Source organism: Cyprinus carpio, chromosome B24, assembly GCF_018340385.1.
Source record: "Cyprinus carpio isolate SPL01 chromosome B24, ASM1834038v1, whole genome shotgun sequence".
Taxonomy (NCBI): Eukaryota; Metazoa; Chordata; class Actinopteri; order Cypriniformes; family Cyprinidae; genus Cyprinus; species Cyprinus carpio.
The window spans coordinates 16,303,321-16,319,286 of record NC_056620.1 but is presented as its reverse complement, the minus strand read 5'-3'; the positions used below and the strand labels follow the sequence as shown (position 1 = coordinate 16,319,286).

Sequence of the window (15,966 nt, the reverse complement as noted above, 5' to 3'; positions counted from 1 at the left end):
ATAGTGCAGATATCACATCAGTGGGACTTACAAACTCACCAGTGCAATTATAAAGCTATAAAACCTGAGTTTGGAATCTTTATTAATCTCACATACAAATATTACATTTCACTTTCAAATTGATATTTAATTAGCCGCCATTTCAGTGTATAAATGTTCTATCATTAGAATGATGGTCTTATAACTGGCCTAAAGTTTGCCTTGAGCAGGTCTCTGTTATTGTAGAGAACAAGCCCATACACAGAGTGTCATTTCTGTCTGACTGAAAAGAAATGAGAGGGAGATAAAGGCCAGGATTACTACAAAAGCATGCTGTCCTGTGCTCAAGCTCATGCATGTCTGAACATTGTTTCTAAAATCCTCAGATATGTGTACCTGTGAGCCTTTTTGTTACAATAAAAAAGCGAAATCACTTTTTATCAGGTTTAAAATGCGACCAGGTGTTTAAATATATTTATTTGTGAACCCTAGGAAGAGGGTTTTCCCATAAGGATGAGTCAAATCCTCACTGGGGTCATTAAAAGTTTCTAAAACATTTTTTTACAATTTTAAATATATATTTTTTCATTATTTATATCCAGACATTACATAAAACATTAACTCAACTTCCTTTTTCCTTAATATACTGTCCTATTTTTTTCTCTATTTGTTTTTTATTTTATTTTTGTTTAATACATCCACATGATGCTGTTTCAAGAACCTCACATTTATTATAAAAAGCCTGATTAACCTACTTCATTCATCACGGGAATCCACAGGGAAAGCGTTGCATAACCACGGGTTTCACTCCTAATAAATATCTCAGAACATACACATGTCAGACGGCAGCATCATTATAGCAAAGTCTTTAATGATATGTGTGTGTTAATGATTTTGTTCTGCTTACACTATTAGCTAATTCACTGTCCATTAAACATCAGAAGAAAGATATTTGCCCTTTACCTCAAATCTTCAGAGAAAATTAAAACAACAGTGACGATGATGAATGGAAGCAAATCTGGTTTGAAGGCATGTAATGTGATCAGGCTCACAAATACAAAGGATCTTATTATAAAGGCAGGCTATTGCACAAACCACTGCAATGTGACTGCATTGTCAGCACAAAACATTTTCTCACAGGCAACGCTAATGCTAATGTTGCTGTTGCAACAAACAGAGCCCAATCAGGAGCCCAATCAGGTTTTCAAGTACACAAAAACGGCCTGTTTTTACAGGCAAAAGTCACTGAGGAACAAAGCTGTCTTGTGGCAAAAAGCGGAGAGGAATGAGAGAAATGTAGCACACACATAGCAGAGTCTGTGCTGATAAGATGAAAGCTATTGCGCAAGGGAGGCTTCACACTGAATGCTTGACAGGGATTCACTCTGGGGAAACATGGATTTTTACAAACAAGATGTTGTGGGAAAAGCTTTAAAAAGGCACAGAGTATGATTTCAAGACTCCTGTAAGGCACATTTGTGTGTATTTTTCATAATCTCTAAGAAGACCTTCTGTTCTGGCAGAATAATTTGTCTTATACTCTGAGCTCCCCCATTCCAGCACACAATTCCTCCAGAATAATTAATATCCCTCATTAAATTTCATATGTGACTGAATGATTCCACCACTAGATGGAGCACTATTCACTGCAGTACTGTGTCATTCTTATAGATAGATAGATAGATAGATAGATAGATAGATAGATAGATAGACAGACAGACAGATGGATAGACAGTTATTGTAGATAGACAGACATATAGGTTGACAAATGGATAGACAGAGAAACAGACATGTACTGTAAATGGTTTATTGCCACAGTTTCAATCTAACCAAACCAATTGTGAAACGTAGCCGAGCTCATGGCATTGAATGGGACTGCTGGTATGACAGACTGAGTGTGTCAGAAAGGATGTTTCCTGCCAAGGTGAATGCGAGAGGAAGGTGGTGTGGGGTTGTGGGGGTGGGGGGGAGGTGTATAAATTGCACCACTTACATAAACGGAAGGTGAGAGGAAGTGTGCTTTTTGTGGCTCACTGTCTCCCTCACTGTCTGAAGTGTGGCTTCCTGTTTCTGACTGCTTTTACACATTATAAGCTGCTCATATGTGCATAATCACAACAACAGCTATACATTTTCTGAAGCAAATTTAAGTAGTGGATTTCTGCTCACAACTCACTGTCACAATTCAAGGGAGTTGCTGTGTGGTTTCTAAGGTGTTCTGAGAGGTTGAAACTTGTAACATTCTTATTTTGGTTGCTAGAATTTCTTAACATGGGGACTATGTTTATGCAACTGACCCCTGGGTTGGTGCTTAACTAATTCACATATTCTGCTGAAAAAAAAAAAAGTCTAGGCTAGTTGGCTGTTTTTCCAGCGTGGTCATCATAGCTGGTTTGCATGGAGGATTTAAAGGTGTTTGGCAGGCTGGTCTTAGCTGGTCAGGCTGGGAGACCAGTTGACCAACCAGCTAAAACCAGTTTGGCCAGGCTGGGAGACCAGCTTAAAACAGCTACTTCCAGTTTAAACCAACTAAGACTAGCCAACCAGCTTAGGCTGGTTTAGGCTTTTATTTATTTATTTATTTATTTATTTTTACTATGGTTTTGTGATTAGCAGATTATAGTAGTAAGCTCTGTGATTACACTTAGCTACTTGAAGAAATGTTCAGGTTTTGTTCTACAACAAAAATTACACACAGTCTGCTGGAAAAAATAAATAAATAAAAAACACAGCTAAAACCAGCCTAAACTTTTTTAAAATGGAAATAAGCTGGTCAAACTGGGTTGCCAAGCTGGTTTTAGCTGGTTGGTCAGCTGGTCTCCCAGCCTGACCAGCTAAAGATGGGGTCAAAAAGCCACAAACAGAAATCACAAGGCTGGAAGATCAGCTAAAACCAGACAAAATTAAAAATTTGAAGCTATGCTTTTTAAAAGTAGATATAAAAGAACTACAAATGTTGTCCAGTTTGTTAAGCATGTTAACTCATATCCCTGTGGTAGTTGTAGTCATTATATCTATATATCTATATATGTATATATGTATATATCTATATATATATATATATATATATATATATATATATATATATATATATACATATATATATATATATATATATATATATATATATATATATATATATGTATACGTATATATATATACATATTTTTATATTTTTGTATAATTTTGTATTTTTATATTTTTGTATATTTTTGTATATATATATATATATATATATATATATATATATATATGTATATATATATATATATATATATATATATATATATATATATATATATATATATATATATATATATATATATATATATATATATATATATATATATAGGTGCTATTATATCCATTGTTTGTTTGAATTTGGCCCCGCCTTTCTCTCAGAGGCCACGCCCTAGAATAGCTGGTGATTGGCACGCCTTCCCCGCTGGAGTCCTGATTCACACGTCCATTGGCGCTGGTGCTTGGTGCTTGCTTTGGACTCGTGCTGCAGCAGATCATCGGTACAAGCACGAGATGTCTCCTTCACATACAGTCCTATAGCGGCTAATTCGGTTTTATAAACCCGGAATCGCGAAGAACAGCGGCTCCGCACCATCCGGGAGCTTCATCTGCTCCGACTGAAGTCAATCCAGCTTGTTTGGTGTATTACACGGATCAGTTCGGCGTCCGTATTCATGTTATTGCGGGCTGTATATTGTTGAATAGAACAGATAATCATGGCGAGTGACTCTCCTGCGAGGAGTCTGGATGAGATCGACCTGTCTGCTCTGCGGGTGAGTGGAGAGATACAGTGAGATGTTTTGACTTACAATGGGTGAAATATATTGTTCAGCATCTCGCCATTAATGATGGAGGGAGATATGTGTGGTGGTTTTTATTCATGTGACTGAGAGAGAAAGATTGGTTATGGATGCAAGCGTTTTAGTATTAGTAGAAATATTACATTTTTAGATATGTTTATTTTAGACACATGTTTTATTATTAGAAATTTGAGAAAAATGTTTTATTAAATATTTTTCAACATGAAGATGCACTGTTTGTTAGTCCTCGAGCATCTGATGTAATAATAGCGGTGGAATAAATATTATTATTATTACTAACGTTGCATAATTCGTCTGGAGTTCTTCCTGATCCAATAATTGAAACATCCTATTCAATAAACATTAGTCCTTCATTTTAATCCCTAACGTGACTGACACGACCTAAGTGATTATGGTAATTTTTTTTGTCAAATTTCGCATTGTATACCGTGTGTAGTTTGTAGTTTTTTTGCGTCATCCATATTTTGCGTCTGAGTGTAATTGGATGTTTTTCACTGATACACACAGACTGTATCTGGTGTTCATCCGACCGATATGCTCTATGCTGTGTGAGGCCTATAATAAATAGCAATGTGTGCATTGCAGACAGCTTCACAATCACTTCTGGTCCCCGCCATTATATGATAATGATATACTATCAAGATGTTTTAGTGTTAAACGTGCATGTATTGTGTTGGATTTGCAGCTTCTGTCAGTCTTTTGTTCGGTCTGTTTGAGATCATTTCTCTGTGACATACATTCTGTGTCTGCGTGGTCATAGCGGTGTGCGCTGGGATGCTCTGGATCCTGGGCTCTGAGTGATTTGGATGCTAAGTCCCTTGGTTTTCAGATGCTCTGTTTGATGGACACTTAGTTCCCCTTTCCATCCAACAGGAAAAATCACTGGCGCTTAAAAGTCTGCTGGAATCAAACTGGGAGTTAACGTACGAGTGCCAGGAGGCAGGATAAAATGCAATTTCAAATTTGAATCTGGCAAGACTTGATCTACATTTCAGTAAAAAATCTATTGTTTTTTAGCAATAGCACAAAGATATATAAAGCACAGCTCACAACAGAAGTCACTTTCAAGACAAGCAATTTTCCGCTGGTCAACGCAACAAATTTACGTACCCAACTTGAAAATGTGTGAAGTCTGCATTGGGAACTTTTTCGACATCATGCAAAACTCCTGGTTGCCCAGATTCAAACTGTAATGACTGGATTTCTCTTATTTTTGAAAAGTAGGAGGCGAGAAAAAGTACTTTTTTTAATTTATCTGTTTCAAGCAAGACTTTAGGGGCTGGTGACACTAGACTTTGAGCTTGCAAAATTATGAATTGCATTGTTCGTAATATGACATCAAGCTCTCCTGTGTTTTTTAAAAAAAAATGATAATAATTAAACACAAAATTAATAATACATCCCAAATGCAAAAAGATACAATGTACTATATATATGCACACCTGCAGCTTTTTACTCATTTGATTTAGCTAAGACGTCATGCCATGGCATATCAGTCTTTTATTGGGCACATGATACAAATTCACTGGTCAGAGTTAACAAAACTTGAACTTTGGAACACAGCAAAAAGTGAAACTTGTCTCCTGCATTCACATGCATGGAATGAAAAGTGTGGTATGGCCACTCCTTTACCCATGCAAAGCTAGACAGCACTCATTATAATCAATGAACATTTACACAGTTTACACCGTAGTGACATTCTGTATGCAATGTTTGCACTTTGTTCCTCATGCCATGACATAACGGTGCTAAATTAACCTGAAATGAAAATTCATGCCAAATCTGTTTTTTCAATTCATGTTATACAGTAGATCTAATTCTAAACGATTTTATCAATGTATACGTTTCATTTCATAATTTTTTTTTATTTTCTAATTTTTAGTGGATCTTCTGTTAAAAATAAAAAAGCTTGCATTCATTAGATTTTTGATAGATAGATAGAAAATCCAAAATCCAATCAGACAACAGATTCATAAAACCAAGGCCCCGCCCTATGTTTTTCAATAATTCTTTACACTCAGTTGTGCGTCACAATAAAACAGAAAACACCTGTCACTACTTCTCTTTCATCGTAACTTTAAATTACTTTGGATGTTAGAACATGTTTTCAAAACTTGTAAACAAAATTCTGCGGAAATGCCGGCCTGATTCATGCTGCGCTTTGTTTCGGATGCTCTAGTTTCTAGATGCTCTATATGATGTGTGCGGAGTCTCTGAATGCCGCGGTAGTGCTATTCCTCACAGACAGTGTGCTCTTACTGTGGGCTTGTGTCAGATCTGTTGAGTGAGATGACAGACCCTGATTGTAGGCATGTTAGTTAGCAACATGATCTTACCTGCGCAGCTTGAGTCACGTCTGGACATGATTTGTGAGGTGATCAATCAGTTGACTGTGGGAAGCTGAGAGGGGTTTTACTCTATATTGTAATGTAAAGCAGTTAAGATTGCAGCTAACCTGTGACTGTTTAGCATCACCCTACTGTTCTCGGTGCCATTGCATCAGATGGCACAGGATATACTGAAAACAGTTTCAGACTTGTGTATTATGAATGGAAAGTTTCCTATCTGAATTAGTCAGAGTTTTATCTGTCGTATTCGGTTTGGTTGCGCTGTGGAAACAGCTCACCATGCCTGACTGTCGTCTTGAGCGACCATGTCTGTGTTTACATCGCTGTGTAGGCGTCTGGCATTTGAGACTCTCTAGATTCAGAAACCGTACAGCAGCCCTCTCAAGCTTTCCCGTGTCTCTCCATGTGAGGTATCTTTAATGCTCCCCCCCCCCTCACCGCTACCCATGGCCAAAGCTATTTTCCTCATGTCTGCTGACGAGCTCGCCACTCTCGCAGGATCTTTTGTGCTTAAAAATTAGGTCACCCAGTACAGTGCGCATGGTCTTGCCTCGCAGGGGAAGTGTATGCTTTATGTTTCGCTGACACAGATTTGGACAATGTGCTTGGTGCTACATTTATAACGGTTGAGTCCCAGCTGATGGTTTTACTGAACTTTACATCACGTTAACCTTTGACAAGAACGTTTATTTACCTTTGATTTACTCATCGCCATGTCATTCCAAAACTGTATGACTTTCTTCTGTGAAACTTAAAATAAGCCATTTTAAAAATGTTTTGTGTGTTAGTGTACTATGGAAGTCAGTGGGGTCCAATGTTACAAAATATTAATGAATACTATAATAGCATATTATAAAATACCCATATAGCCATTTAGCAGAGCATAATAGTTACTATAATAGCATATTAAAGCTGCAGTCGGTAACTTTTGGGGCTCGCGTCTGGCGGAAGAACATTGTAGCCGGAGCTACTTCTCTCTGTTTACATCTATGGCGAGTCATGCAGGTAGTGTGCTACTCTGCAGCGTTGCCGACCCCAACCAGACTAAAATAGTCCGAATATAAACACTTATTATAGGTGTACCGTAGTGATTCAGGATAAGATAAAACACGGTTTGGAAAATGGATTCATGATGTACTCGCTCATTATATATATTTTTTATATTTTCAACACAAAACAACACTCTGTGGCACAGCCCTGCGCTGACTGGACCAGAAGAGCCGGGAGCGGTGGATTTTGTTTATATTGGAGAGAAGTAGCTCCGGCTACAATGTTCTTCCGCCAGACACGAGCCCCAAAAGTTACCGACTGCAGCTTTAAATACTAGAATAACACTTGATTATTACCACCGTCCATGTCACAGATGGGTTGCATTTCTTTCTTAACCACAGTGCAGTGCGGTGTTACTTTTTGCATGTTACTTCGAAAGAGAGTATGTGTGTGTATGTTCAACCTGTTTTACCAGCATGGAAGAACGAACATATAGTTCCAGCCTCATGTTTTTTCCTGTGAATAATGAATAGGTAAAGGACTGTTACATCCCAGAATCATGTCAAGGGGAGGCGGGGGGAGTCCCAGCTGTAGATGTCAGCCAGTGTTTTTCGTCTTTTCCTTGTCTCGGGATTCTGGCCAGCAGCGTCTGCCTCTTGTGCTCCGGGGCAATGTTACTCAATAAAAGTGCATATGAAAAGCTAATACTCACCCTCATGCATGTAGGGATATTATCAGTCCTGTTATCTCTAAAGAGCAATCGTTCATCATAGCCTCCTCATCACTGAGCAAATGTGGAAGATATGGTGGTTGTGGGGTGGGGGGGATTTCTGGATTTGAGGATGATCTCTGGAGCAACATCAAGAGTAATGAATCACTGTAATGAAGCACTAATGAGGTTTCATGATTATTTGAGCACTGGAGGTCCTGCCAGATGTGTTTATATGTGGGAGAATTTCCTTTAATGGAAACTTTTGCTATTTTCTTCCCAGTGGTTTTGTGTTATAGCATTCTTTTCTTTTTTTCTTTTTTTGGTACAGAAAAATAACATGTCTTAGTTTTGGGATCCGCTTTGAAATATCTGTGGTATCTTGTAGTAATATTTCACCAAATAATTACATTTCTGTTTTCATTTACTCACATGCATATTTTTCCAAACCTCTATGACTTTCTTCAACAAAAGGCGTTTAGCTAAATGTTGATGCTGCTGTTTTTATATAATGAATTCATATGGTGACCACATGCTGTCAACTGCAAGAAAAGACTATGGAAGGGGACTATATGACTTTATTTCCAAATCTTGAGGAACAAATTGAACTTGAAGTCGTTGTTGAAGTCGCCCTTCTTCAATACATAAAAATAAAGGTTCTTTATTAGCATCTGTGGTTCCATGAAGAAGCTTTATTCCATGAAAGATTCTTTATAGTGGAAAAAGATAAAATGTTCTTCACACACAAATGATTGTTTTAAGAACTGTTCATTGAAAAGGTTTTTTGGGGAACCAAAAAAGGTTCTTTTTTTTTGCATCACTGCGAACACTTTATTTTGTGTAACGAGTATATCTCATTTGCACTTGGACGCACTTGGTCATGTGACATGAGAGAACCAATGGCCTTTAGCATCATTTATGTCGGATTTGAGAGAGAAAAATTTTCATTGAATAATGATTTGAAAGTTCACTTTGTTTCTCTCACAAAGCTATTTTTTGCTTCAGAAAACAGTGCATGCTACTTCTAGCATATTGACATCTATGGTCTTTTTTGAGCCCTGTACTTTCATTTTATGAATAAAGCAGCTCGTTTCATGTTTCATGGTATAAAAGAAAGGAACACAGTTTTGGAAACACATGAGAGTGAGGAAATGATGACTGAAATTTCATTTTTGGGTGAACTATTCCATTACGCCTGCTTTTCTTACAGTTGGTGATTAATTGCATGGGGATTAACAAGAAATGTAATTACTGGTGTTGCATTACTGTATTGCCCCGGTCAATGGGTTCAGCTTCCCCTCTCAGGTATATTATTGTTTATTAGGCATTCTGTTATGCTGTGCAGAGCTGCAGTGCTGTCATTCAACATGGCATGTCTAAACATGCTCTAATCTCCAATGGTCTTTCAGAAGATCCTTTGAAGACGCCTTTCTAATACAAACTGCACGGTCACATGGCTCTACACTATAGGGGTTTGTTTACATGCAACTTCTCTATTGGTGAGCTCAGATTCGTTTAGTTCAACTTACAATGGCTAGTACTAAAGATGGTTCAGGGTTTGGTCTAGTTTATTTTTAATAATCAGTCATTTTGGTGTATTTTTTTGTTTGGGCCTGTATTTTTTTGTTTCATTACAAATCCCACACAACATATACTAAGTATAAATCGCATAAAGGTTTTACTTTTAATTTGCTGTAAGTCTTGTAAGTTTTACTAAAAAGGACATGACGTTGTACAAAACCAGAACTTCTAATTAAAAGCTTAACATTCAGCACTTCAGTAAAGTTTTGCAGATGGGCCCCTTCCTTAGTGGTGTTTTCAAGAGATCAAGTGAATGGCCTCCCACTCAAAAAGTGGACCACTTAACTTGGGTCCTTATGGGACTGACCCTGCCAAAATGCTAATGACACAGGTGGGGTTTAAAGGTGCAGTGTGACTGAAGCATGCTTTGATTCCATTGCTACAGTAGCTATATATCATTCCACTTCCATAGTATTACTACACTGCCTTTTCCTCAAAACTATACTACTACAAAAAAAAGTAAAGTACAAAGTTGTTTTTTTTTGTGCAAAGAAACCTAATTAATGCAAATGCTACGCTTAAGCCCCTTTCACACTGCGATTCCAGTAAATACACGGGTAATGTGTCCCGGCAATTGTTCCCGGGTCGCTAGATTTTGGCCAGTTTACACTGCCAGTGATTTCCTGGAATATGAGCGTGCGTTCACACACAACCGTAAAGGTCCCGTAATGACATGTAACATCAGGATGTGACGTGTAATGTACGAGTCGAAAACGCTAGGCACGCTAACTTTTACTTAATCTGGCGAACGATCTCAGCTTCAGTGCGGATAGTGAGGAGCTAACTGATCTCTGCTTCATTACAGTTTGCACATATTTTTTCGTCGCGAAAGTTGATCTGCCTTCAAAACACCCGGTAAAAGAGTCGCATGATAACATGCGTCATCACTACGACACATATTTTACGGCATTGGGTCTGGCTTTTGTTCACACAGAGCTCGTTCTGGGACTGAACCCGGCAATGTTACTAGGTCCCCAACCCAGGACCGATAACGGGGTTTTTAAGGGGGGGTGTTTGCATTCACACAGAAGGCGATCCGGCAATTTTCCGGGACCAACGTGCAGTGTGAAAGGGGCTTAAGTTTTATGCACTGTTGCATTTTGAAATGTGTCTGAGCAAAATTTGCATTCTCAGTGTTGCTGTTAGTGCAAACTATAAAGTACTTTTCTCTTTTAGGTCAACTACTTTTATGGTGGAGTAACAATTTAAAAAGTAACCAAGATCAAATTTATGTGCTTATAGAATCTATTTGAATAACCTTAATACTGGTTTAATTGCTTTTGAAGCAACTCTGTGGTTGAGTACTTGGAAGAATTCAAGTATGTAGAACAAAACTGCACACCCTCAATGTATGCGGCAACCCCAATGTCTGCATTTGTGAAGTTGCAAGTATTTTGTTGCTTAATCTGAGAATTCTTAGACACTGTAATTTGTGCAAATCCAAGTAAATTCCTATTCATTTTCTCCATAGAGAAATAACATTTTTAACAATAACATTTAAAGCTTTCAAGATAGACCTACTATGAACTAAATAAGTTCCTGTAGAAGCCATAAAGTAGTATAGTATCATTTGCATTTTTACATACCCGTGTTAAATTATTATATTTTTTTTACTTTAAAAATATCTTACCAATCCCAAACTTTTATGTAAATGGTGTAAATAAAGGTGTAAATATTTTACTTTTTTTTTGTAATTTGTTTTAAATTTAATTTAATATTAAAACATAATCACTCGATCAAATTTGGTCAAATAAATGCAGCCTTGGTACGTTGCATTCTTTAAAAAAACATTCTGTATTAACATAAAGTATAAATTTAAAATATATTGTAATTTTAAATTGAAATGTTTATTTTATTCTGTTATATTTTTACAGTACAATTGGTTTATTTTATATTTTATTTTTTTTATTTTTTTTAGTACAGAATGTTTTACTATCAGTAATGTGAATCATCTCAAAGTTGGCTGGTTTGATTCAGAGCTTAGCTTATTGAGGAATTTTTTAAAAATCCCTGTGGAGAAAATGAAAGGGAAAAATACAGAGGTGCTGCATTTGCACTGATGGACTGCTGGTGTACTCTGTCAGTGTTAGCCTGATGCCTGAGGTGTCTTTCCATGAGAAATATGAACTTGCTTCTTAAAAAAAAGTCTGACTCATTGTGTTATTTTTCTGAAGCAGCAGAAGTAATGGTATATCATTTAAAACTGCTGAATGTCTGGAGAAACATGGGCCACTTCAAGCATCTTTTAATTCGTAAGCAGAATGTGGTGGTCTCATTTTGGTCAGCAGTTTTCCCCCATGCCTGTCAATCTGTAGGAATGTGTTTTGGAGGCAAAACATTCTGTTCGAGAGAACGTCTCAAAATTGATGTTAAGCATGGATATATACACCCTTCCGTTCTCCAAACTGTACGTTTATCACAGTCTTATTTCAGGAACAAAGTGTCATGCAGGTTCAGGCACATGCACAAGTTATGTAAGATAGATACGTGAGTGTTTATTTAAAAAGAATCACAGGAAGAAGATGTTCCTGCAGGTACGATGACGGTGCAGGTGTGTAATTTCAGGAATGTTCTGTCGGGTCTCAGAGCAGTGGTGAGATTGATGGGGTTTCCGCGCACAACCAGCAGCAGTGATGTTGAGAGTAAGGTCTCTGTCCGAACGCCGAGAGCTGTGCTGACCTAATTCTTCCCACACTGACTCTGTGGCTGGGTGTTAAAACTCACGCTTGGTTTTAAAGAATCTAAGCTGACAATACTGTGTCATTCCACTTTTAGCTTGTACCCATGTGCTTTTAATTTTCTGTAAATCCATGTTTGTTTCCGGCTGTTCCAAGGCAGGCATACTTCCTTCTGGCTGTGATTTATAATAATTCTTGAGTCTTCAGATGAAATACTTTAGGGGATGTCACGGTGTTAGATATTGTGTTACTGAAAAATTATTTTTGTAGTACAGTATCTCCAAAGGTCAAATTAGTACTTCATACAGTACTGTTTAAACATTTTATAATGATTTTGAAAGAAGGCTCTAAGCTTAACAGGGCATCATTTATCTGATCAAAAATACAGTCAAAACAGTATTTGTGAAATATCATAATTTAGAATAACTGTATTCTATTTTAAAGTGTATTACTTTACTTTTCTGTTGTGACAAAGCTGAATTTCAAACGATCCTTCAGAAATCATTCTAATATGTGGATTTGCTGCTCAGAAAAATTATGATGGATGACAAAAACTTAAATGTTTGTGGAAACCGTGATGCATTTTTTAGGATTCTTTGATTAACAGACATGTAAAAAGAACAGCTTTTATTTGATATACAGGCCCTAAATCCTTTTAAGGGATATGCTGGTATCAAATTTTCCTGTTACGATTAATAACTGATGCTTCACGGTATACAGTATTTTCACGGTATTGAAATTTAGTTTTTAAAAAAAGTGGTCATAATACAGTATTACAGGTTAAATAACTTTTTTCTTATAACAAAAATAACTGAACATTTAAATGCAATACGGAAAAATATATAAAGTGAAAAGTTTTACACAGATTAATGTGCAAAAGAACTATAAAGACCAATAGGTATCACTTTACAATAAGACCTCGTTAGTTAACCTCAGTTAATGCATTAACATTCACAATGAGCAATAGCTACATTTGCTACAGAAGTTATTCATCTTTGTTAAAAAATACAAGTCTTAGTTCATGTTAGCTCATTAAATAACACAGTTGCAACTTTCGATTTTAACAACGTTTTATTAAATATTGGAATCAGGGCTTGATATGGGGAAAAAAAAATCAATTGGTTCACTCCGAGCAGAATCGATATGTTAACGTTTCTGTTCCTGCGTTCCTCTGATATTATTACCGTTCCGAAACCGGTTCGGGTGGAAGAAATATCGGTTAATAACGTTTTTTTTTAAAAACAATTTTCTTAGCCTATAATTTGCCTAATAATAATAAACTGCGCTTAGTCACAGCCAATACAGCCTCATCTTTCCTAAATTTTGGCCAAATGTAGGCTACTAAAAAAAAAAAATCTATCAACACTTTAAAGACATCAAAGTATTTTTAAGATATTTAAAAATGTTTGCTGCATTGTTAAAAAAAACACTTGTATAAGATTGCGTTTTAGGAGTGAAAAAAAACATAAGTTGCGGCTCACGTCGCATTTTATTAACCCTATTACTTTCCAAAATAATGAAGGTTAAAATGCCCGTTGGCTAAAGCAAAATGTTTACAAACATTATAAAAACAGTTATTAGTAACTCTCCAGAACAAATCCTCTAAAGTTTAGGCTATAAAAACGTCAAACGTAACAAATTAATTTAAGGTGAAGCTGATGCCTACCTCTCTCATTCGGCATGAATCCAAATGTTTCCATATTCCCGACGTATCTGGATGCTAAAATATTATTTATTATATAGTGTTTGTACTTTCATCGACATAATATCATCCTTCACATCAGCTTTATCAGCACAGTGAGGCGCGGTCACGCTGAATGCAACAAATTTTGTAAAACGTAGCAGTGTAACTTTTTATTTGTTTCTTTAACTGTATTTTATTTTGATAATGAACAGGCTTCAATATAGCAAAATTAGGTTGTGTCGGCATGATGGTCATACCAACGCTGGTTGTTTATACAGAAGCAAGACATTATTCAAAGCTGTCAAGCTTTTGCAAAATAACTAAAACTGTAAAGCTTTTACAAAAAAAAGAAAACTACTCTCTGCTGTTTCGTTTTCCTTTCCGAAAACTTTGGAACGTGTCACAATGAACCGTAATTTAGCACATTTTTTTTTCCGTTTAATTAAACTGTCAATATGATTTAAGTGAAATATATTTAGTGTATATGCCTATATTCCTTTTTATGTAAGCCTATAGTTTTTCTGTTTTCTCCATTCACAGAAGCGCTGCAGGTGCGTGTGATCTATTGAATTCATCTTACACTATCCTCAGATAAACTCTAAGGGCGGTGCATTGCCATTGCGACTTACCTATGATGAGTTCACAGCTGAGCGGACATTTCACTCGTTGGCTTCAGTGTCACAAAAGAAAACAAAAATAATGACTTTATTCAACGATTCTTCTCTTCTGTGCCAGTCTTCGTGTGTTTATATGAGAATGTATACCATGATACTGTATGATTTCCATATTCACGTACAAGGTATTTAGAGCACTTACCAGAAAAAGTGTTTGAAGGTTAGTGGGAATACAGCCAATTGGATTTCTCAAAGTATATTGGACCTGCCTCTCTGAGATTCTCATTGATCGAGAGTGCAGGAGACATTATTACACTTCAAGGCAGGGCCGTCGATAAGGGCTAACAAATGAACACCTTTCTCCAAGATAACATTTACCATAGTATTGCCATTGTATTTTATTTATTTAATTTTTTCTTTCTGAAAATCCCATTCATTAAATTTATATTCATCTCAATGAACCTGTATCTATCCTTCATGTTCCACCAGCTTCATCTTCAGCTTAAGCTGTTATGCATTTTTTTGTGAATTCACTGAACCATATTTCATAAATTACTCCTCTGGTGACATGAATGGCAGCTATTGTCGGATTACCATGGCAACATGTCTTGCTTATTGTTCCAGGTGTATTGCATTATTTATTGGTCGTGCTTATTTTCATGAGCATCATGCTTGGTGGAGCTGAATTGAATTCTGACAGTTCTCATAACTCCCTTAGTTTTATTAACTGAAAATGACGAAAAGTAAGAGTCATTTGATTTCAGTCTTATTGGCTTTTTATATTCTCACCAGCACATAATGTGTTTTGTCGTCACTTTTAGTCAGGTAGATATTATTGGGTCTTGTGCTAAAAATATCTTTAATAAGTCAGGCATGATTGCAGACATTTCCAATAAGGCAGAATTTTCTGCATAACAGCACACTGGTAACTGATTATTGGTATGAAAAGACTAAACATTATTATTATTATTTGCTTTGAAATATGGGCGGGGGGGGCGGGGGGTCTGGAAAAAAGTTATAGTAATAGGACATAATTTAGCGTCAGTGTTTGTTTCAAAATTCATTGTCTGGCTTTGGCTCACTGGATACCTTAATAGGCTTTTATGTTAAATGTGCAAACAGATTTAACTTTAATTGACACGCTTTGTTAGGTCTAATGACTGCAGTGACAGCATTTATGATGATCTCAGTGTATACAGAGTATGTGTAATTCTCTTTGATGTTCAATGACAGCATAATGCAAGCTAATCTCCTCTTCTATTATTCTCTCCCCTCAGGACCCTGCGGGCATATTTGAGCTGGTGGAGCTCGTGGGAAACGGGACCTATGGACAAGTATATAAGGTAAATAATGGTGTATGCTAAGTCAAATGTATGATTGGCTCTATAGACCTATCCAGTTCAGTCTCAGAAACATGTTTTGTATTTCCCTCAGCTGTTTGCTTCAAAGTTTTCCCTCTCACTCTCTTAAAGATCTGCGCTTACCTGTTAGTGGCTCAGCAGCTCTAACGTTATACGTGTGGTATGTGCAGACGTGTCAAG

At 36.7% G+C, this 15,966-nt stretch overlaps 1 protein-coding gene across 1 annotated transcript in view; it reads left to right on the top strand.

Moving 5' to 3' along the window:
• Positions 1–3,419: 3,419 nt before the first annotated feature.
• Positions 3,420–15,966, top strand: part of LOC109079599 (TRAF2 and NCK-interacting protein kinase-like) — a 63,569-nt gene continuing 51,022 nt past the window's right edge. The window contains exons 1-2 of the mRNA XM_042752535.1: positions 3,420–3,773; positions 15,703–15,768. Coding sequence (XP_042608469.1) covers positions 3,717–3,773; positions 15,703–15,768 — 123 coding nt within the window. The 5' untranslated portion in view covers positions 3,420–3,716. The remainder of the gene's footprint in view (positions 3,774–15,702; positions 15,769–15,966) is intronic.